Genomic DNA, 24,916 nt, shown 5'->3' on the forward strand with positions numbered 1-24,916 from the left:
CCTGAAGCAAGGTGCATTCAGCTTGCCTGATGGACTACAGAGCCTCTGGAAGTTTCATGGGCACTGGATTTGCTAAAACAATCCACTAGTTAGTGGAAAAGAAGCTTGCCCCCAACTTGATGGAGGTAATTGATGGCAGCTTGTTATCTTTGGGCTCAGATATGAGTCTGCACCTCTCCAAGCAGTAATTCAAGATCACCAGTAAACTCAGCCATTTAAACTGATTGACTAAATTCACTTCTCTATTATACCTAGCATCCCATGCATCTCCCAGCACAATCTGAGCATTTCTTGAAGGGTACAAGAAGTTTGGTTTGAATCTAGACTACTGTCTACATCAGTTCCTACTCCAGTCTGGTGTTGAGCACCCTAGATGTAATCAGGGCAAGTCCACCGATTTATACACATAGCAGGGTCTGAATGATAACTGACCAATCCCTGTGAAATACAAGGTCTTTGCAGGTGTATTTGATAAAAATAACTTATTTTCTGCCCCCACTTAGGTCCTATAACTGGCCTATAGACCTCCAGGGCCTAAAATCTCCTTTGTGAGAAACTTACCCAATCATAACCTGAACTTAGGGTCCTACAGGAGTTGGATGAAAATCTGGCAAAAAAAAAATCTATATATGTCCCCCCACTGGAGTCCCAATCCTGTTTTGGGAGGAACAAAAAAAAAAGCGATAGCACCCTGCATCTACTATCAAACACTGAACAGCATAACCATCAAAAATAAATATCACCTGTCATTGATCAACAAAAACATGGAAAGGGTCAGTTCAGTTAAAATTTTCACTTAAGCATTTATCACCCTGGTATGGACATTTTCAGTACCTCATCATCATGCCTTTTGGTCTCTTTAATACCCCCACTATGCTCTAGAATTTCATTAAGAATTTTTCAGTGATATTCTAAAGCAGTTTATCACAATTTGTCTAGATGACATTCTTATTTTTTTCAGAAAATCAAACTTTATATCAGCAGCATGTCCGGCTGGTATTTCAATGTCTTTGAGCAAATGGTCTGTATAGGAATCCTGAAAAATGTGAATTTGATTGCACTGCTGTGCACTCCTCAGGTTATACCATCTCTCACAGTGAAATAAGTATGGATTACTAAAACATTGCTGCAGTTTTAACTTAGGCAACCCCCAAGAGCATTTGTGATATCCAATGTTTTCTAGAATTTGCCAGCTTCTACAGAAAATTCATTCAAGGTTTCTCACAAGTGGTGTTCTCAATTACCCAACTGCAATAGACGAACTCTGTTTTCAAATGGACATCAATAGCCCAACTGGCTTTTGATTGGCTGAAGAAGCTTTTTTCTTCTGTCCCCTTTTTAGTGCACAAAGGTACATCTAAGCCCTTTTGTTGCTGTTGAAACAGATGCTTCCAATTATACAATCAGGGAATAATTATCTCAGCAACATGGTCCAACAAATGACCTCCAACTTGTTGCCTTCTATTCCAGGCAATTGACACCCAAGGAACAAAATTACCCAAATTTACAATAAAGGAGTTACTGGCAATCAAAGCTGTATTTCAGGAGTGGCACCACTATCTAGAAGGTGCATGTTTTCCAATCAAGGTGTTCACAGATCATAAAAAACTGGAACATCTCTTGAATGGCCAAAGCTTGCAACCTATATCAAATACTTTGGTTCCTCTTCCTTATTAAATTTAATTTCACCCTCATTCAGCAGCCGGGGACCTGAAATAATTAACTCAGTGCATTATCCTTCAAAGAAGAGTATCTAGATAAGATGTATAACCCTCCCAAACCTGTCATTATATTCAAGCACTGCCATTTTGTGAATGGGCTCCAATACTTGATCTTTTGGTCTTATAAAGTCTTTACTGGCCAATGATCTGCTTACAAGGACATAGATGTCAGCCAATTCTGACCTAAACATCTTAGTATAAAATGAGTTACTCTGGTTCAAGGATTGCCTTTATCTCTCTGATGGATCACCCCATCCAGCACTACTCTGGCTATGCTACAATTCTCCTCTGGCGGGCTACTTTCGTTACTGGAAGACAAAGAAGCTGATCTCTCATGATTTATCATCTCCTATATCCAAAACTATTCTCCATCAAAGCTTTACATTACTTCCTGCAAGACATTGAGCCAAATAAAGACTATTGTGCCAAACCTCTGGATATCTTGATCCTAACCCCTATCGCAACTTGAGACCTTAATATCGAGAGATTTTATCACTGACTTTTCTCCACAGCTCAAGGCTATATAACTATACTGATTGTTGTCAACCTGCACACCAAAAATGGTGCACTTTGTGCCTTGTAAGGAGATTCCCCACTGCAGAAGCAATGGCTCACTTGAATCATCAAGTTCCCTAGATTAGCAAATGACATTATGTTTAATTATGGGCCATTTTTGGAGAGAATTGTTCAAATTCCTAGAATTCACGCTACAAGTTTTATTTGCCTACCACTCCTAGATGGAGGGTCGAAAAGAACAGGTAAGCCAAATTCTAGAATAATGTCTTCACTCCTATCACAGATCAATCCAGCCACAGTTCTTTCTATGCCAGATATTGCTTCCATGCTGATTTCACCCATATGTACCACCAGCTTCTCATGTCTCTTCCAATTTGACTGAATATGACCACCGCATTCAAGAGGAATTAAAATTACACTTAACTTAGCCAAGCAGAACTATAAACAATACACTGACCTATGACTCTAGACTCAGCACTTGGACAGCTTCTGACTCTCAAGGAAACTAAATCACTTATCTGGGCACATTCCAGATAATTCAAAAGATGAACGTAATGATCTTCACGCTCCAGCTACCATCTATTACAAAGTACAGCCAGTATTCCATGTCTTCTTGTTAAAGATATGTGGATGACTTCTTTCCTGGATGCACACAACCACCTCCATCCCCAATCTCGATTCAGGAACAGAAAAAAGATGAGGTGATATAGAACTTAGCCTCTCCACTCCTCCAAGGATGACTGACATACCTTATGGACTGCAAGGGAATCGCCCAACTGATCATTTGTGAGAGCCAGCATGTAACATGCATGCAACCAATCTCCTTCATGAATTCCAGCAATTGGTAAGTCAGCATTGTACAAAGCAGATGGAACAGCAGTTCAGTCGGCTCAATGTCATTCCAGGACTTGGAACTCTATCCTACATGATGATGGTAACAGACTCCCCAAGCCTTAGCCTGCTTCAGTGATATTCTTGCTCCAGCTCTGTTCTTAGTCCTGCTCTTACTCTTGTCCTATTCACTATAGCCTTGCTCAACCCCTGCTATGGACTCTTCATTCTAGTTCTTACCCTTACCTGATCATCCTCATCACAGTTTCTGACACAGGACACCCAAGAAATAAGAACCATGTCATATTTTCTCATTTTTCAATGGAGTTTTGCACCAAAACATTAAAAATTCTGCACACAATATTTAAAATGTTTGCAAAAATTGGCATATTTTATTTGTCAAAATAATACTATAATCATGCTAGCTACAACTATTTTGGTAATTTTATTTCAAAATATCTTTGTCAGTGAGCATGTCTACTAATACAGAAAGAAAAAAGATTCGGGAAATGTTTTTTTCAAATAGATTCCTTGATTGGCATATTGATACAGAACTTTGAGCAATAATTCAAACTACAATAAAGATATGTATTTCTTGCATCCCTCAGAAACAGTGCAAAAACTTGGGGGAGACAGGGATAATGGAGGAACTGAGCTACAGGAAAGTAATTTCTTGTAAGGAGGCTGGAGTGAACCTGGAGGTCTATTGGTTGAGAGTAGAAGTAGTATGTAACGGGGTTTTCCAGTGGGAGAAGTTGTTAGGGAGCTGGGGAGCCTCCACCATGTAGACCCTGATGGACCCCCTAGCCTCTCCCATTTAATCAGGCACATCTGCCTCATTCTCCTTGGTCACTGCACCATCTTTCCCCCTCATCGCCATGTGTCTCTGCATTCACACTCAGCCACCCTTCTTCCTGCCATCCTTGTGTGTCCCTGCACTTTCACTCAGCCTCCTCCCACTCCCATGCAGCCCTGCACTCAACTCCCACTCAGTCTCTACATTTGCCCATCTCCCCCACTAGCTCTTCTGAACTCAGTCTATGTGACTCCCCCATCAGTCCTATGTGCCCCACTCTGTTTCCTTCCATATATCATGCCTCATCATCTTGGCCCCTGGGCAGGGCTCTGTGAGAACTCAGCTTCTCCTCCTTTCTATCAGAAGCTAACTGCTATGGCTAGTGAGCCAATTGCTCTCTGTTCTGACACCACAGCAATCCCTAGTAGGCAAAAATTGTAACTGCAGCACCTCTCTGGCAGAATGTATTTTCTTCAGAGGAAAAAAAATCTGTGGGGGACAGGAATTCCGTGCATGCGTGCAGTGGTGCAGAATCCCTCAGGAGTAACATGAGAGCCCCTTTCTTCAACAGTTCCCTCTGCCTGCCAAATCAAGAAACAGCAATGATGCATCTCAAGAATGCATCTGTTCATGTGCATGTCATGACTGCAGCTGGGGTCTGTGCAGATTATATAGACTGCTTTACGGATAAAATTTTACATTTCACAAACATATGTGCAGATTAATTTAATTTAAAAGCAACCAACCTAGAGGAATCAAAGAGCAGGGCTCAGTCTGGAGTGAGATAAACAACAGCCCTACATTAAGAAACAGCCCATACTGTATTTGATGCTTAAATGTTACAGATCTAGATTAGCATATTTAGAAATATGACAGAGAGACGGTATCTTCAAACTGAAAGAGGAAGGATCTCTCAATATGTTCAATTTGGCTGTGAAGATAACCTTTGGATATATAATATGGAAAAAAGCTAAACAAAACTGTTTAGTAACATAGCTGATGGCAAGGATAACAATTTTGACACTTCCTCTCTCATACAATCTTCAGATGTTCCTGATCCTCCAGAGGCTCCCAAGATTACTAACGTTGGAGAGGATTACTGCACAGTGCAATGGCAACCCCCTAAATATGATGGAGGTCAGACAATACTGGGTAAGAATTTATTTAAAAAAAACCCCAGAATCCTCAGCAGAATCATCTATGCCGTCTAGCCCTATAAAATTAGATCTGAGAACCATTATCAGCCTGTTCATACAGAAGTCAGAGATGCTGACTCTTAAAATAGAGATGCCCACTACTCATTCTCAAGCTCTCTGACATTCTGGCTCTTAAGTCTTAAGAGCAGAGTGCCCTGTATCTACCCCCATCCAAATCAGAACACACATTTCACTGACTGAATTAAGTCTGTCTTAGACAAAGGTACAAATGGGAATGTCTCGTGTCAAGGCAGAAGGAGAATAAAATTGAACATTCCATTTCCAGTCCCTTAAACTTTGCAGATTTGCTGGGATTTCCTTGTTTCAGTACAGTGCACCCTTTGTGAAGCCCCATGAGAAGCACTTGTACTATGTTCCTCCTTTTTAAAACTCTTCATACATAATATTCTAGGAGACTAGTGTTCATATTAGATGTTTGTTTTTCCCCACAGAAAAAGAGTAACTTCTAGAGAAGTCACTTGTACCCGGTGCAGGAATAATAGGACCTGTGAAGTGCCATTTCGCACTCCAAGTAGAAAATAGTTTAAACTATTAGATGCAATAAAAAAAAGCCAGTGGTTGACATGCTGCTGTTCTCAAAAGCTTATAAGATACTGTAGTTTGGACAGGTCACACCACTGGTTCAGTTATGTGGAACTGCTTGGGGATGTTAATTTTTGTTTTCAATCCCTAATGAAAATTTTAGTTAATACCATGCCAAGGTATTAACTTGTTGGCATTATGATGAGCATCCCTCAAATAGCACAAGGATTTTGCTATTAGCAGAACAGAACAAAATCTGCAAGCACTATGTTTAACGACAGTTAAGGTTACAAAGTCCACTCCCTTCACTGAAATCCTTAAAAGCATGAAAATAAAAAGTAAAGGGGAAAGACTTATGCCTTCTGTCTTCATATTACTCACAACATTATAGTTGATGCATTCCAATACTTCATAAGGCTCTCATGTCCATCTCTAACAGACAGAAAAAAATACATACTCCAACTTTATCAAACTTATACATTCTAGCAACAAACCTTAAATGGGCTTATATGCTTTTATATCAATAGAGCTCCACTTTTGACTGTCATGCATTCCATATATTTGTAATGTTATTCTGCCTTAACACTGTTACTACTAAAATTACTGTTACTACTAACATAGTTTTTAACCAATTTCCTAGGTTTTTTATAGTTTTGATATATAACAATGGATAGCTTCTTACATAGAGGAAAGTGGAACAGATTTTGCCTAGAAACCAGAGGGGAAAACTGTGTTGCGGAAGCTGCTCCTGACTACACTGATCCTTCTGAAGAGTGAGAGGGGCTGTGGTATACATCAGAAATGTCTTTGTTTTGTCCCCATTTAAAAGCTTTTAATATTTAATCCCCATTTAAAAATTACTGAAAATTAGTATACCCCGAAGAACCCTCCATGTTTAGAACTGATTACATAACATATCAGCTAGACGGACCCTCTGTGAAAAAGTCTGTGTGACTTCCAAAACCCTCCAAGTCTCACACAGACTTCTGAAAATTGGATACAGCCAATAGCAGCTGATGCTATATTATACTATGCAGTGTAGTCATAGCAGCTTCAGTCCTAGGATATTAGAGGCATAAGATGGATAATGTAATATGTTTTAGTGGACCAGCTTCTGTTGGTGAGACAAGTTTTTGAGCCACACTTCTTCAGGTCTGGCATTATTATACTAGCAGCTCTCTCTATATCGATTTCCCATCCCCATCAATATGAAGCATGCCTCTCAGCCAATGTGGAACAGCTCCAGAAATGATGGCTGCCATGCTGGCCAACAATAAGAAGCAAATCATTGACCTCCAGAGGCAAAAACATGAGTCTTTACAGCTTGTTCTAAAGAGCCAGCATCTCAAGCTTAGGGCTGTCATAGACTCACATTCTCCGTAGATTAAAAACAAAGGGAGGAGACACTCTGACAGCAGAAACCTGGGCTGACAGATGGATCTGCAGCCTGCCCTGCTCTGACAAGCAGAGCACAGGCTGACAGCTGGATCCCACCTGGAAGTGACATGGGGAACTGCAGCCCACAATTTTCGGACAGTGGTGGCCACAGCTGCATGGGATGTGGCAGGACTCTTCACTACTCCCATGCATGGCTTTCTTAGTATCTGTGAGACATCAGACATCCATTGCATGCTTTTTTCTTCCAAGAACTTAAAAATATTATCAGCAGCGGGCTTACAGTGAGAAACTGCTTATGAGAGAAATGGATCGTTTTGTATCAAAGGAAGAAAAGCATACAACACAAGCCAAAGTGACAGCCGAAGTGGAAGTTAAAGCAAAAAGAAGCTAAAAATATGATAAAGATCATTTCAAACTGGGCTTTACATGGACCTGGTCTAGCGACATACCAAGGCCTCACGATGTTATATGAAGTGAAGTACTGGTAAATAACAACATGAGGCCCTGCAAGTTATACCAGCATCTCAAAACAAGACATCTTACTCTAGTTTCTTAAACCCTAGAGTTTTTCAGAGGTTACTCAATGAGTTAACAGAACAAAAAAGGTTGTTGAAGTCTACAGCACTGTTAACATAAAGGCTTACTGAGGCTTCTTACCATGTGGATTTGTGCATTGCCAGAGTGGTTGAATAACACAGGTGAGAAGTTACTATTTGCAGCTTCAAAAGACATGTAGTCATGGTAGGAGAGAAAGTAGCATCACAGCTGGATGGGATCCCATTTTCTAATCACACAGTTTCACAACATATTGCAGAGATGGCCACTTACATAAAAGAGCAGCTCCTAAAAAGTGTTCATCAGATCTTATATTATCCAATTCAAATAGATGAGTCTACTGATCTATCAAATGCTGCACCCAATGATGTATTCATTTTGCTATAGCAACAGAGTTAAGAGAAATTTCTGTTTTGCCATCCACTTCCAACATGGACAACCGGTGAAGATCTTTTTAAACTACAGTGGAAGCTTTATTATTCAGCACTCATGGGCAATGGGGGTTGCCGGTTAACTGAATGTGCCGGACAACAAAGCTTATTGCTCTGTCCATGCTCCCTACTAGCAGATTAGGCTTCGAGGTAGGCTGAGGGAAAGGAGGTACCTGCTGATGGCATTAGCTGATAATGCTTGCTGCCAGAAGGCCCACATTGGACAGCTGGACAGGTGGGAGTCAGATGCGGGCACCTAAAGATGTGGCAGTATTGTGGCTGGGGGCAATGTCAGTTAAAGTTTTCTGGCTATCAGAGTTCTGGATAACAAAGCTTTCACTGTACAGGCAGTCCCCGGGTTATGTACAAGATAGGGACTGTAGGTTTGTTCTTAAGTTGAATTTGTATGTAAGTCGGAGCTGGTACACTTTGTAGGGGAAACTCTAGCCAAACATTTCTCCAGAGCTCAGTTTTATTCTCCCACACCTCACTTCCCTCCGTCCTTTATTCTCAAGCTGAGGTGTCTGCTGAGAAAAGCCGCTCCGCATCTCCCTGGTCTGCTGGGGGAAGGGCGCTAGCTTTGCATCTCCCTGGTCTGCTGGGGGGAAGCAGCTAGTGCAGGGTTGCCTCACCCCGTTTGTAAATAGGGATCCGATGTAAGTCGGATCCATGTAACCCAGGGACTGCCTGTATTAAATAATTTTGTCCAAATCACAGGCCTTTATTGGGGATGTTATTTTAGAATTTGCAGCGATGGAGCATCGTCTATGGCAGGATGGTACAGAGGACTTGAGACAAGGGTACAAGAAGCAGCCCCTACAACATCATGAAATCATTGTACAATCCAGACAGACAGACATTGTCAGCTAAGAAGATGGCAGAGGAGCTCAGCTGCAGTAACAATTATGAAGTTTATAATATCGTGCCCAGTTATTTCAAGAGTTTTTGCCATTTTATGTGAAGAGATGGGGACGAACTTCACACAGTTGTTATATGCAGATGTTCATTTGCTGTCCAGCAGCAAGTCGCTGATGAAGCTATGTGAACTGCATGAGGAAGTCTATATTTTTCTTGCCAATAACAACTCTCTATTTGTACAGTATTTCAGTAACACTTGGATATCCTTGTCATATCTGGCTGGCATATTTGAGCAACTGAATTCTCTGAATGGATCACTTCAGGAACAATATGTAAATATTTTCATTGCTAATGATTGGATGGCAGCATTCATTAATAAACATGAACTATAATCTTCAAGTGTACTGATGGAATCTGTGTCAATCTTTTCAATACTAGAGGACATTGTGAAACAATGCAGTGATCTATCAGTTGACAGTATCCAGGACATAATTGTTCAGCACTTCGGAAGTCTGCAGAAGCAGTTTTATGAGTGCTTTCCTGAAGTGGGAAAAGACAAATGTAATCAATGGATCAGGAACCTATCAGGATTAATATGAACCCCAGATATGCCATCTTCAAAAGAAGAGGAAAGCCTTATTGACCTGTCACACTACAAGAAATTGCAGCACAAATTTTCACAAAAGCCAGTCACAGACTTTTAGTTATGAGTGGGATCTGAGTTTTATGATTTTGTACATTGGGTATTGAAACCCCTTATTTCCTTTGATATCTACCCGCCTATACCAATCAAGCATCTCAGTATTAACTGCAATAAAAACAAAGTACTGTTTCTGTTGAAGATGACTTATGACTCTTCCTTTCTACATTACTACCCTGAATACTGCTATTTTCTACAACAAGGAAACACACACACCCCTCCCTCTGATCGATAGGACTGACTGATATTATATTGATTGAACATATAATTGTTTGAGATCATGTTTCCTAAAAAGTTTGTGAAGTTTTATATTAGCTTCTATTTGTATTCTTTTTAATTTAAAATTAATATTTCTGAGACATACTAATTTATAGTTGATCAAATTTTTATATTTTTATTATTGTTTGCAATATATAGGATTTTCAAATTGTTACACTGTTCTACTAACTAGAGAGAAGCATAGTCATTTTCCCCATAATTCATGGAGTCTCACTATGACTAATTTTGAACAGCTGCTTTTATTACTCAGAAGAGTAGAGTGGTGCTGTGGGTAAGATTGGGGTTTATCCTGTTATATTATGTCTACACTGCAATTAGACACCCCATCTGCTCCCCTCGTGCCAGCTGATGCCCCCCATTCCTCACCCTCCTCTGCTTTCCTGGATCCTGCCCTTCTTACTTCCCTCAGCCCTCCAGAGACTTGCCCCACCTCCCCATTCTCTCTGACCCCTACACCTGCCCTTTTCCCCTGTGCCCACCCCTCCTCTAGCATCCCCTCTCTTAACATCTCCCTCTATCCACCTGCCCTGCCTCTCTCCTCTGCCCTCTGGTGCCCGTTATTCCCCTCCCCATGTCTTCTCTTCTGCTTCACAAACCCCCACAATCCCCCTGGCACCCACTACTTCCCTTACCCCCTGTACCCTCCTGGTGCCACCCTCTTCCATCCCTGCCTCTGCCCTCCCAACACCTGACCCCCTTGCGCTCTTCCTCCTTTGTGCACACCCCCTCAGCACCCTTTGCCCCAGTTCTCCTCACACCTCTGAGCCCTCACAAGACTTGCTCTAACCCCTACCTTCCTCATGTACACTGCTCCTTTCAACCACTCTTCTTCCAGCACCCACTTCTTCCCTCTCGTCTTCCTTCCTCTTGCCCACATTACTCCTCCCCTCTCCTCTCCCAGAATTGCCCTGTCCCCTCCCCTTTCCTATCCCCACTGACACCTTCCTATTCCCCACCACCTCCATTCCTCCTGCCCTTTCCCCTCATTGTCTTCTCTTGGCCTCCTGGCATTTGTCCCTCCTCCACCCTGCCCCTTGGTGCCTTCCCCTTTCTTCTCCTGCCCTGGCCCGCTACTCTCCCCTCAGCACAAGCCCCTTACTCTCCTCACCCCCATCTTCCCCTTAATTATCTCCCTGCCCCTTCCTTTCTGCCATCCTAAAACCTGCACCTGCCGGGCAGCTATCCTGTGTGCTTGGGCTGGATCCAGGACTCCGGTGCTATTTTTAGTACTGCAGCTCCAGTCCAGAAGCAGCTGCACCATGGGCCAGCTCCAGTCCTGGCACACAGAGCAGCACACTCCATGTGCCGGGACTCAAGCCAGGACCACACTGCTCTTTTTAATACCACAGTCCCAGCCCCAGCAGCCACAGCCCCCAAGGGCTGGAGCCAGGCCACAGTGGTGACTGCCCTGCTGCTCCTGGGATGGGCAGCCACCCATGTGGCCCCTCCCTGAGAGCAAGTAGGCCACAGCTGGGCAGCTCTGCTAAGGGGGTGGGCAGGAATGAAATTCTTGGTGCATATCCATGCAGGTCTGCACTTTACAGGGAACCCTAGTGTGGACCTGCTGCCTCTTTCTAGCCTGGCTGTCTCCCTGAAGCCTTAGTACACTCAGGCCTTAGCTCAGGCCCTGCAGCCTGGGAGTGAGGCCAAGCCAGAGCTCCTCAGCCCTGCCTTACTTTTCCCAGCATTGCTTTGTCTCAGGAAGCCTCCAGCTTCCTTGGCAACCAGGTCCTTCCTGCTCCCCAGCTAGAGAAAGAGTGTCTCTATCTTTGCCTCCCTGCTGGAGCTCTTATTTATAAAGCCCCCAGCTGAGCCCTAATTGGCAGTATTTGCCTCAGCTGTGGGGTTTGCTCTCTCAGCCCTCTGCCAGGGCTGTATTTTACCCTTAAAGGCCCAGTGCAGGGCAGACGCTCCATCACAGGGTATTTGATTGCATTGTAATTTAAACAAAATCAGAAAGAGGTGAGATTTTAATTAGAGGCGTTGTCTTTCCAAATCCAGGAAGTTTTCCACTAAACTATGTGGGTATTTGTTGAATCTCTCTCACTCACATGTTTCTTTGTCTCCAGCTAGACTGGACGCAAGCCAAAACAAGCTTATCAAATTAATTCAGCAGGTTCAGCTGGGAACTAACATTTATCATTATGACTGAAAATGTATAAAATCTTCGACAAATAAAAATTACTGATATATGATAGACAGTCTAGCACAATGGTTCCCAACTACCAGTCTGTAGACTGGTGGTGGGCCACGAACCCCCGCCTATGGGATCACGCCCCCAGGCACTAATGAACTCCGTTCACTGGGGAACAGTTTCCAAGGTGCGTGCTTAAAAATTCTTTCCCCACCCTCCCATGATGAGTGGTGCTGCAGGCTGCCCAATGTGCTGCAGCTGGCGCTGGGCTGCAGTGAGGATGTCCCTAATGGGGCAGCCTCACTACGGCCCCGGATCCCGCTCTCCAGAAGCCACGCAGCCCGGCCAGTGGGGCCGTACAGCAGGTAGCTTTTCTGAAGGGCAGGGGGCCTGCTACAGGGGTGGCTAGTCCACATGGCACAGTGGGGCTGGTCTGGGGTGGCTGGGCCGTGTGGTGGAGCAATTTGGGGGGCCAGGACTCCTCCAGGGGTTGGAGCTGTTCCAGGGCTGGCTGGGCAGCGTGGCGGAGCACGGCTACTCCAGGGACCAAGGCTGCTCCAGGGAGAGCAGGGCTACGTGGCAGATCAGGGCCACCTGTCCGTGCTGAGCCCTGGGGGCTGCCTCAGGGGCCCCCTGATGGGGTGGCCGGGGCTGAGCAGGGGCTGCCACTACCCAGGAGGCTGGGGTGAGCTGAGGCGACAAGGTGGGAGCCAGAGTCAGCACCCTGCTGCTTTCAACCCAGCCTCTCCCTAGCTTGGTCCCCCATTTCTTTTCTTTCCCTCCCTTCTTCCTCTTAGCCACAGCCCCCCTTCTCCTGCCCTGCTTGCTGTACCCCTTTGCCTCGCTCCAAAAATTAGTGAAAACCAGAACTATCCTGAAAAGCATGCCATCTGTTTCACAATGTATGATTTTGATCTTCCCATCAACACAATGACATGTATTGTGTGCGTACAGATGCAATGTAAAATAACATGTGACTGCTTTACATTAATTACTATAATGAATATATGCTATTGTGCAATTAATTATCATAATCAGGGCTCGACAAACTATAGAATCTACTCGCCCGTCGCGAATAGATTTCAGCTGCGCACCCCGTTTACCGGTGGCGCGCACATGCGCAATGTGGCTCTTGCGCAGGCGCAGCGTGGCACTGGCGAGAGGGTTTCGCCGCCATTTGTCAAATATTTCAGTGCTGGGGCACCAAAAATTTTTGAATGAGTTTAACAGTCCATGATATAAAAAAGGTTAGGAACCACTGGTCTAGCACAGAGAAGGCAACAGTGTGGACAAAGATCAGGTCTCAGAGTTTCACATTTTTTGGAAAAGCATGCAAAAAATGAGCAATCCGGTGCAAAAACTGCCTAAAGGGGATATTTTTAAATTCTTTTTATTCTCTCTGTATCAATTCAATTAAAAAAAAACATGAAAAATTCAAACAGTGCTCAAAATTTATGTTCTATATTTTATTTTTTGCCATGTCAATGAGACTTTTACAAAACAAAGGTTTAAAGTTCTTGTTAAAACTGAATTTTGTATGCAACATTAGAGAAGTCAATTACTATATAAATAAAGACTGAAGAATTTAATGGGAAAAGTTGACAGTAACATCATGCTGCCTGAAGTAGCTCACATATGATTACCAACCTCAGGTCAGATTGTAAAGAAAGGCACAAACCCCAAACTAGTTGTGAGTTCTATAATTAGATTTCACCAACCAATAAGTATTAAGCACTATAGCAGTCTTAACATGGAATCTCAGATAGCCCTCTTCAATACTCCAGTCTATTTTACCACCCAAGCAAACCTGCGTTTGTGCAGATGGTCCCTTACTCCAGAAATCACCATGTTCAGGTTACAGACAAACTCAAAGGATCAGACACTTATCTAAGGTCAATTGCACCTTAGACTTCACACCAAATACAACATTTGTAGCCAGCCTATAATAAACTAAGAGGCTGTGTCTAGACTGGCAAGTTTTTCCGCAAAATCATCTGCTTTTGTGGAAAAACTTGCCAGCTGTCTACACTGGCCGCTTGAATTTCCACAAGAACATTGATGATCTCATGTAAGATCGTCAGTGTTCTTGCGGAAATACTGTGCTGCTCCCATTCAGGCAAAAGCCCTCTTGCGCAAGAAGGCCAGTGTAAACAGCACAGTGCTGTTTTGCGCAAAAAAGCCCCGATGGCTAAAATGGCGATCGGGGCTTTTTTGCGCAAAAGCGCGTCTAGATTGGCCACAGACGCTTTTCCGCAAAAAGTGCTTTTGCAGAAAAGCGTCCTGCCAATCTAGATGCGCTTTTCCGAAAATACTTTTAACAGAAAAATTTTCCGTTAAAAGCATTTCCGGAAAATCATGCCAGTGTAGACGTAGCCAGGATGTATTACTAGGAAATAAGAGTTTGCAAGGTTTAAAGTAGGTAAAACACATAGGATGTGTCTACACTGGCACGATCTTGCGCACAAGTGACTGCTTTTGCGCAAAAAATTGCTGCCTGTCTACACTGGCCACATGTTCTTGTGCAAGTAAACTGATGTTCTAATGTATAAAATCAGGGCTTCTTGCACCAGAACTCTGATGCTCCCGCTCAGGAATAAGCCCTCTTGCGTAAGAGCTCTTCCAGAAGAGGCCAGTGTAGACAGGCAACATAAATTTCATGTGCAAGAAAGCCCTATGGTTAAAATGGCCATCAGAGCTTTCTTGTGCAAGAGAGCGTCTACACTGGCATGGATGCTCTTTCGCAAAAGCACATCTCTTGCTCAAAAGCACATGCCAGTTCAGACGCTCTCTTCTGGAAGAGTTTTTGCAGAAGAACTCTTTCGCAAAAGAGTTTTTGCATCAGAACGTGCCAGTGTAGATGTAGCCATACAAATTAGTTAAAATCTTAGGTTCCAAAAAGTATTAGAAGATGCTGTGATATGCAAGCTTTCTATGTCCTTTAGAGCTAATCAGTGCTAAGCAGCTGGGGGATCCCTTGCTTATGCTTAGAAACTACTGCCCTCTCTAAATGCCAAGCAGCATAGTGATACAGTGAATTTATTCCCTCAGAGTTCTTCCAACTGATGAGACAAGTGTTTGTGCCTATCTCCTCTTCATGGGTGTGTGGTAGGACAATCAACAAAATATTTGCATCTTGATGTTTTACAAAGGATCATTTGCTTTGAATGGGCCTTCTTATGTGTGGGACCAACACTTCATATTTCCCGACTTGGGATTTACATCATTACTGAGTTTTACAATGAAACAGCTGTTGTGAGATCAATCTATTCAGTAGCCTAAGTGCATTTCATCAAATCTAAACACTAAACACATTCTTATAAACTTAACATCTGTTATAGCAATGCTAACACCCAGATGAGCCAGACTGGTTTCCAGCTACACATCTGTTGAATTCCATGAGACCTAATGGCCTTGGCCATGAGTTTGCACCTAGGTTAGGTCTACAATGAAGGGTTTTTGCGCAAGAAGTCTTTTGCAGAAGAGTTCTTTCACAAAAACTTCTTGCGCAAAAGCACATCCACACCTCAAAGCGCTGGCTTTTGCGATGAGCTTTTGTTCAAGAGAGCATCCACACTGCATGAATGCTCTTGTGCAAGAAAGCTCTGATGGCCATTCGCAGAATGGCCATCAGAGCACCTGTGCTTTTTTGGATAGGCTCTATTTGCACAAGAAACCCCTGCGGAGCGTCCGTACATGCCTTTTTGCATCTAGTGAGTTTGCACCTAGTGTCACAGCATTGTAAGTGAAAAATGTCAGGGAAAGTCAAAATAATAGGATCTCACTCAAATAAAAAATATAACAACAGTGCCTGTTCTTTTAAATTATCTTCCATGCAAGGATTTCAATGTATTTCATACACAAATTATGTGGGAGCATTCATAGTTTAAGGCCAGAAGAGATCATTTGTCAAAAGTCAATTTTCATCATTACCCCTACATTTTTGGGTGTAAAAAGTACAAAAATAATAAAGCACTGTACCCTGCCAGACTTCTCTCAAGTACACCTAAGGGTACTTGTACCACTGGTTGAGAAACACTGAACTAAACAGATTGAGCTTCATAAGTCTCTCATGGTAAACCATTTTCTTCAGCCCTTGAATAATTGTTGTGGTTCTTTTTCCACCCTTTCCAGTTTCTCAATATCCTTTTTAAAATGTGGATCCAAAACTGTACACAATATACAATGGTGAAAATTACCTCTCTACTTCACCATAACTACTTCCATGTTCATTTAACCAAGGATCACATTAGCCCTTTTTGCCACAAAATCAAACTGAGCGCTCATATTCACTTCTTTGTTCACTATGACTTCCAAACTCTTTCCAGAGTCCACTATTTTCCAGGATACAATCCCCTGTTCTGCAAATAAGGCATACATTTTTTGTTCCTAGTTGTGTCTGTCTTTGCAGTGGGTTGTATTAAAATGCATTTTGTTTGAGGCTTTGCTTAACAAGCAATGCAGATCTCACTGTATGAATAGACACTGTCTAACATCCTACTAAGTACAGGTTGAACTCTCTTAACTGGGATTCTCTGGTCCAACAACATCCATGGTCCAGCACGGATGTTGCAGGGCCAGCAAGTCCCAATGGAAGGCCAATGACAAGGTTCCCTCCAAAGTCAGCAGGGCAGCGCCTGCAGCAAGTTGACGGGGAAGCTGCCTTGTGCATGGCAGTAGAGCTTCCCAGCAGCATTTGCTGACCTTCCACGTGGCTGCCCAGTGAGGCTGGAAGCCACAATAGTTCGGTGGGGCAGGGAGCCATGGCGCATGCAACTGTCCAGCGGGTCCTGGAGCTCCAGGGTGGCGTACACAGCTGTCCAGCAGGTCCTGGAGCTGCAGGGCAGAACACATGGCTGCCTGGTAGGTCCCGTAGCCCCAGTGTGGGGCTGCCCAGTGGGTCTTGGAGCCCCGGCGGGTCCCGGAACACAAAAGCAATCTCCCGAGGGTGCAGGACCAGGGAGGTCCATCCTGTACTAATGGCTGAAAAGTACGTAATCATTGTCAGATTACATGAATACATCATCCTGCTTTCTAAATACAGAAAAGAAATACTTACTCAACACTTCTGCCTTTTTTGCATCATTATTAACAAATTTAACCAACTCTATTTAGGAATGAACTACACTATACCAAATCTTTATCTTGACATGAGGCACTCATGCCTTGATGAAATTATTAATGAAGAAAACTTGTTCCCAGGCCATGTAATGGGTCTAGAGATGGAAGACCGGTACTCTATTACTACTCAGTTTTGTTTATAGTTTTTTTACATACTTCAGTATACATAACAGAATACTGTTATTGTACAGCATCAAGAGCATGCTAGATAGCTGCTTAGCAACAGACATAGAAAGGCAGCCAGAGTCCCAAGAGCTACCATTAAATTTCCAACATGATCAAACAAATTATGTCAAATAATGGAGAAAGAACAGAGCATGGAAGGTGGAAAGCAACAGCGACTTAGTTATGTGCACAACCCAGTGATTCGTTTACAATTATATTTTCCTTTTTCTCTCTTTTGTTTAAAAGATGTTTCCAATTGTCTTTTATTTGCTTACTTGCTATTCTCTCTGGCTTAGGTCAATTTCATTGAAAAGGGAAATATAGTAAAATAAATGGTAAATTCCAGCAATGTGGGTTTCTTCCCTTCCATTGTTGCTTCTAAAGAGGATTGTATCATCATACTCCTCCTTAAGAGCACAGATACATTTCAGGTCTTAGAATAGAGAAAGCAAATCTGATGGCAAGAACTAAAGGCAGTGTAGAGTGGCTACTACTGGACTCAGCAAGATTCTGGAGCACAGGAGGCAGATAGTATTGTACCTCATATAACTCCCCAACTGGAGCAGATAACTGAGGAACCTCTGAAGTGCAAACTCAGCAGTATTAGGTCTCAAGTGGACCCCTCCGTGCTCTCAGAATAAGATGGTTTTCCTTTTTCTTGTGCTTTAGAAAATTGTGCTGTCTCAATCACTTCTAATTCTTGTACATCACAGAAATTTGTTTTCATTCATAGGCTACATCTTAGAGAGGAAGAAGAAGAAGAGCTACCGGTGGATGAGGCTGAACTTTGACCTTTTAAAGGAGTTGTCATATGAAGCCAAGAGAATGATTGAAGGTGTTGTTTATGAGATGCGGATTTATGCTGTGAATTCCATTGGCATGTCCCGGCCTAGCCCTGCCTCACAGCCCTTTATGCCAATTGGTGAGTTTCATCATATAAATTCTCATTTTCTCACTCCACCCTTTCTAAAAAGAAAGTTTACTTTTTTGAGACAGCTAACTAAAAATTTGATATTATTCTTCATTCCTTATCTTTTATTGGGCCAACTTCTATTGGAGAGAGGTATTTTCAAGTTTACACAGAGCTCTTCTTCTGGCCAAACCTTTTCTCTTTGTCATTTTCCTCTTCTCTTTCTCCCATATCCTTCCCTGGGAGCACTAAGACTCCAGTGTCATGAAATTGCTGATGAATTTCTAGCTGTTATAATTAGAAGTGTGAAAATCAAGGCTAGGTCTGAAGATGAGAGAGAAATAATTAAAAGTGTTTTCACCGTCCCTCTCAGCTTCCCTATTCCCTTATGGATGCAAATACCATGGTATCCCACCTCTTTTAATCCTAGCCCACTCCAGAGCTACAAGGCTAGTTGATTAAGAAAATATCTGAGGAATTATTTTCTATAAATAATTCCTCTCAACCTAGCAGTACATGCTGCAGTATCTCCAGCAGTCCCTGAGCGGGGAGCTACCTGTAAGAGTCTGTATCTAGGAAGCCAGCCATCCAAGGGTTTTATAAAGTGCGGTAACATAAATACCAATAGCTGGTGTCTGAAATGACTAAAATGGCACATTCTGCAGACAGTAGTCAGGGGCATGGGTCTTCCGAAGGAGGCAACATGAAAGCAAAAGACAATTTCAAGGGGGCAGGAGGGAAGGATGAGCTGCAAGAGGGGTCTGTTAACTCTGGGCTTCAATCACACAACAGTTGGACTACAGAGATAGAAGGGAAGCTACAAGAATTACCAAGAGGAGCTACTGAACAAAAAAGTCCAAAGTTTTCGTGGAACAGGCAGAGATTTACTAGATTAGGGATAAAGCCTGAAACCACTGCTTCAGAGAAGAATATTTGGGTTTGCAGTATGTATGGTATGGTCACATGTGCTACCTTTTCCTCCTGTGTATGGTGCTCAATCTTTGTATAATTTTGAAAATTAAGGCTGTTAATGTAATGCAGCTATAGTAAGGTACTGGTTAAAATCTTATTTTTAATAGCACCATAAACTAAAATGTTGATATAATCTACATCTATTAAACAGTGTATTAAATTGTCCTGAGTTTATAGTATAATTAATATATTTAATTTAATATTTAAAATGTATTTTAAAATGCAGAGCTGTGCAGTTTATGATATACGCATACTTGGCATGGGAAAAATAATTTGAAATATGTTCTGCTATATCATCTAACTTATGTGGTATGAGAAAGAAACACTGTATGAATACTTTGGTACATAGTTTATATCTTCTCATATGTATTAGGTTTTCTGCAGTCTTTTTATAAAATTAATTACTCCCAATAGTAATTTTTTCACAAGGGATATAAAATGCTAGAAATGCACAATTCTCCATTTCCAACCTTCAAATGAGTCCTGAGGGCCTGTGACCTGGGGATACCCTACTTAAATTTCTATCTGGATGAAGCAGGGATCAGACCAGTACAACAGATGGAAAAATTCTCAATGTAGTGTTTCAGCTATGCTGTATGTGACTTTAAGCAAGTTTTGTTTTCAAGAGGCTTGTTCAGATCTCAGAACTTCTTCAACAAGAGTTTTCTTTGTTTTTTTCCAAACTAGTAGAAAATAAGCACACCCAAAGATAAGATGAAACACTAAGTCTGTATTTAACTGCTGTTCTTGCTGACAGGTGAAGTGCAGAAGACTCACAGGGCAAGAAGCCCCTATTCTGAGTGGGCCTGCTGATAAATGAGGCAGAAGTGAAACCCATTGACACCAAAAAAAAAAATTTCTTATATGTTTCTATTTTTATTGCACAGATCAGATTTAGTGGCACCTGTAAATAAATATGGACACTATGGACCATTTTCAATACTGCAATAAATCAACATACCCCACTAAAGTAAACTGTTACACTAATTTATGCCATTTATGAATTTGGCCATATCCATATGAATTTTGTCTGGTAATAGTCAAATCATAAGTTCAGTATAAAAACTGTACCAATATTGGTTTTTCCCATTCTGTTGCTACCCTCAGTTGAAAATCTGATTAATTTCTCCAGAGCTCTAGTTTTTTCATCAGCTTTAATCCATAAAGGAACTTGTGCACAGCTACTGTTATCTAGCTAGACCTTGCATGTTATAGTATATTGTATTCCCCCTGTCCTGATTTTAGTCATTGACTCTTCCATCAACTGGAGTGACAGAGGTTACATTTTAGAGCAAGAGGTTGATACGATTCTATATAATTTTGCATTCCCTTAGTAAGAGAATTCCTCCCTGTACATCTACCATGTTCTCTCACATATAATCCTATATCCCAGGATTTTATTTTCTACTTATTTTCTTTTAGCACCACCAAGTGAACCAACCCACTTTGCAGTGGAAGACATCTCTGACAGCACTATAACCCTGAAGTGGAGACCCCCTGAGAGGATTGGAGCGGGGGGACTAGATGGCTACAAGGTGGAATACTGTAAAGAAGGATGTGAGTAAGCCTAGTACCTCAGTATCAATCAATCTCATCAGAACATAAATGAAATATCACCATAGATACTAGAGTTATGCAAACAGCATTGCTACAAACAAGTAAAACCAGCATAATTAAATTAAAGCTTACTACTAACAGTGATGGACATGATCCTACTTAATGTAGTCATCAAGTATTGCCACATTTACTACAACATTATCATAGTGCCCCCATGATATAATCTTATCAACCATAATGTTGTCACACCACTGTCTTCACAATAATGATCACAAACAATACTTACATGTAGCCACAATATTGCCAAAAGCCTCAGTACATCACTGCATTCATTATCTGAGCATTTCTTCAGTATCCAATTAAGTCAAAGAACTCATCATTTCTACAGATAACATATCAGCAATTTTTTTGTTTTATGTCTGTACAGCAGTTGGCATAATGGGGCCCTAGTCCTTGACTAGGGCTCATAGATGCTACAGTAATTCAAATACATTAATAATAATTACCCTATCACCACAAGGCCTGATCTACACTAAAACTTAGATTGACTTCACTCTATTGCTCATGGCTGTGAAAAATGTTGCACCCACAGCACCATACTTAGGTTGACTTACCCTTCCCCCCTCTTTTCTACATTTTCAAATATATTGATTTCTATTACAACATATAATACAAAGTGTACCATGTTCACTTTATATTATTTTTAATTACAAATATTTGCATGTAAAAACATAAACCAAGAAATAGTGTTTTTCAATTCACCTCATACAATATTGTAGTGCAATGTGTTTATCACAAAAGTGCAACTTACAAATGTAGGTATTTTTGTTACAAATGAAAACAAATGTATTTGTCTGAGAAATCAGTTGAACAAGAAGAAAGAGCCTGAATGGACTGGCAGGCTCTGAAATTTTACAATTTATTTTTAATGCAATTACTTTTTATACATAATTCTTCATTTGGAAGTTCAATTTTCATGGTAAAGAGATTGTACTACAGTACTTGTAATAGGTGAATTGAAAAATACTATTTTATTTTTTTACAGTGTGAATATTTGCAACCAAAAAAAACCCAAAGTGAGCACTGTACACTTTGTATTGTGTTGTAATTGAAAAAAAAATATTTAAAAATGTAAAAAACACTGAAAATATTTAAATAAATGGTATTCTATTAGTTTAATTGTGCAATTAATCATGATTATGTAGTTGATTGACAGCCCTAATTTGCACTACAGCACTACAGCGGTGTTGCTGCAGTGCAACAGCTTTGCCACTGTAGTGGTTCTAGAGTAAACCAAATACCACCGTTATCCTAGTCTTCTTAGATCCAAATGTCTGTGGCAGTGTTACCAGGCCGCTCTGATTTGTTTACTTAACAGCTCAGCTCCACAGCCTTCACTGCTTCCCTTGAATTTTCTTGGCTGCGAACAATGAACTGCAGCTAATGGGAGCCGTGAGGCTCCGTGGCTATGAAGCCATTAAGTAAACAAACCAGAGTGGCCCTTCAGCAGCTCTCTCAAAATGGGCCCATGGGGCTCTTATACATTTCAAAAGCAGAATCGCACCAGAATCACAGTTTCCGCTGTGCCTCTATATCCCCTGCCCCTGCAGAGATGGTGCTGGGGAAAATCCAGCTTTTAAGCCAGCTCCCCCCAGCACCAACTACCCTCCCCCCCACCTTGCTGCCTCTCTCTGATAGAGGCAGCAAGGAGGGGGGAAGCGACTAGTCGCATAACTAGTCAACTATCCAATAAACTTCTGCTTATGGGATAGTTGACTAGTCGAGTATCTTACACCCCTAATGACAACAGTGCTATCAGCATCATGACATCTATGCTGTTACCATTACTACAGAAGAATTCTGTTCCACTACTACCAGCTCTTTTAAAAATTAAAAAAAAATGAGGTGATAAAGTCCATTATTTTCACTGTTGTTTTTAGAAGCATGTTTGTCACAATAGTCTCTGGATACCATACACATAGTTCAGGGAATATCTGTATTTCAGAAAAGAATTAACCTCACAACCTCCCTCTTAGAGCCACTCCCTTTCACCTTCATGGTATCAGTTGCAAAGAAAATCCTCAACAGTCATCACTAAACCTCCTGAAGACATACTCTACTCTTAAAGAAATTAGAAGGGACTTTAGTTTAGAAAGTTTGTACTATTTTAAAACAGAAATCCTTTGCTTGCAGCTACAGATTGGGTTCCAGCTCTTCAGGGCCTAACTGAGCGAACATCTGCATTAATTAAAGATCTGGTCACTGGGGACAAACTATACTTCCGTGTCAGAGCTATAAACCTGGCTGGTGAGAGTGAACCAGCACTAACCAAAGAGCCTGTTACCATCCAAGAGATCTTGCGTGAGTATCTGGAGTGAACAAGAAAAAAGTATCATTTATTTCTGTCAGGACAATTTTTAAAATGTCCTTTAATGGAAACTTTGCAGTGTTGTTGTAGCCATGTCAGTTCCAAGATGTTAGAGAGAGAAGGTGGGTAAGATAATATCTTTTATTCAACCAACCTCTGTTTGTCAGAGAGATAAGCCTCTCAGCTACACAAAGCTCTTCCTTAGGTCTGGGAAACATACTCAGAGAATCACAGCTAAATACAATGTTGAAAAGATAGAATGTGCAGATTCATGGCTTATTACAACAATCTGTAATCCACTAAACCCCCTTTTTGTTCTATTACTACAGCTGTGATAATCTACCTTGAATGATTTCTTTGAATATGAGCAACTACTTAAGCTATACTATCTGCTGTCCTTGTATTTAGCTGTGACACAGTCATTTCCCCAGACCTGAGTAAGAGATCTGTGTAGCTTGAAAGCTTATTTCTCTCAATGGAGACGAAACTCTGGGATTGGTAAGTGCAACCGAGTGGGGGGGCCCTCTTGGGGAGGTCCTTTCTCTACCCGCTGTCCCAATGTCCTCCCGGGCATGCCCCAGTGTCTTCACTGACTGTGAGGATACTAATCCGTGGATGAATCTAAGCCGGCGGGAGTCTCTCGCAACGCTCCAATGCGTCAAAGGCCTTCTCGGACAGCCGGTGGCTGGGGAAGGTAGGGGGGCTCGGTCCCACCCCCTCTCTGAGCCCTGGCCTAGGGCCCTAAGGACCAGGATTTGATTCACTGGTCCGGTTGGTGGGGTTGAGACCCATAACGCACCAACTCACGGGCATCCGAAGCAGTGCCCTGGGCCGCTTCCTACCTTCTTCCTCCTCTCAAGGTCGCCTCGCACTGCTCCATCTCGCGATCACTTTCCTGTGGCAGGGGCGCTTCTTTTAAGCGTCCTGCCAATGACATGGCCGACATCGGGAGGGCTGTGACGCCACTCTTGGCCCCTCCTCCTTCTGGCTCCTTAGCGTGCTGGTGTCAGCTGGCGTCCCCGACCGCCAGCATGTTCACGTGTCCGGCGCTGGCTCGGAGCGCCACTGGCGGTGGCATGCTTGGTGGGTGGGGCGGCAGAGTGTCCCCCCGCCAGTTGCCAGCTGCCACGGAGCATGCGCGGTAGTGCCGGGTCTGAGCCAGAACTGCCGCTTCTCCCCAGAACGCCGGGGACGGCGCGGCTGGCATGCAGGGCACCCCGGCATCCCCATCACAGTAAGGCAAATACTTTTATTAGAGCAAGAACAGAGCACAAGCATTCTCTTGTTTCAGTATAACTGCCTATATTTTAACACTAGACAGCTCTTTCAAGTTAGTTCTAAACCATGAATTTCCTGGTTCTGGAAACATGGGCTGTGTCCAGACTCCATGCCTCCTTCGACGGAGGCATGTAGATTAGCCACATCGGAAGAGGGAAATGAAGCCGCGATTAAAATAATCGCGGCTTCATTTAAATTTAAATGGCTGCCCCGATCTGCCGATCAGCTGTTTGTCGGCAGATCGGGAGAGTCTGGACGCGATGCCCCGACAAAGAAGCCTTTCTTCATCGACACAGGTAAACCTGGTTTCACGAGGCTTACCTGTGTCGATGAAGAAAGGCTTCTTTGTCGGGGCATCGCGTCCAGACTCTCCCGATCTGCCGACAAACAGCTGATCGGCAGATCGGGGCAGCCATTTAAATTTAAATGAAGCCGCGATTATTTTAATCGCGGCTTCATTTCCCTCTTCCGATGTGGCTAATCTACATGCCTCCGTCGAAGGAGGCATGGAGTCTGGACACAGCCATGGAAGAGAGGTAACAAGATCTGGATCATAGTATATTTTTATTCATATTTCAGTTTTTAAAATG

At 42.5% G+C, this 24,916-nt stretch overlaps 1 protein-coding gene across 1 annotated transcript in view; it reads left to right on the forward strand.

Annotated features, from left to right (window-relative positions):
- MYBPC3 (myosin binding protein C3) overlaps positions 1 to 24,916 on the forward strand; it is a 142,276-nt gene that overhangs the window by 71,459 nt on the left and 45,901 nt on the right. Inside the window, exons 22-25 of the mRNA XM_089778538.1 lie at positions 4,912 to 5,016; positions 17,975 to 18,163; positions 20,546 to 20,680; positions 22,874 to 23,041. Coding sequence (XP_089634664.1) covers positions 4,912 to 5,016; positions 17,975 to 18,163; positions 20,546 to 20,680; positions 22,874 to 23,041 — 597 coding nt within the window. The remainder of the gene's footprint in view (positions 1 to 4,911; positions 5,017 to 17,974; positions 18,164 to 20,545; positions 20,681 to 22,873; positions 23,042 to 24,916) is intronic.

This window comes from Pelodiscus sinensis, chromosome 5, assembly GCF_052426305.1.
Source record: "Pelodiscus sinensis isolate ZL-2025 chromosome 5, ASM5242630v1, whole genome shotgun sequence".
Lineage (NCBI taxonomy): Eukaryota > Metazoa > Chordata > Testudines > Trionychidae > Pelodiscus > Pelodiscus sinensis.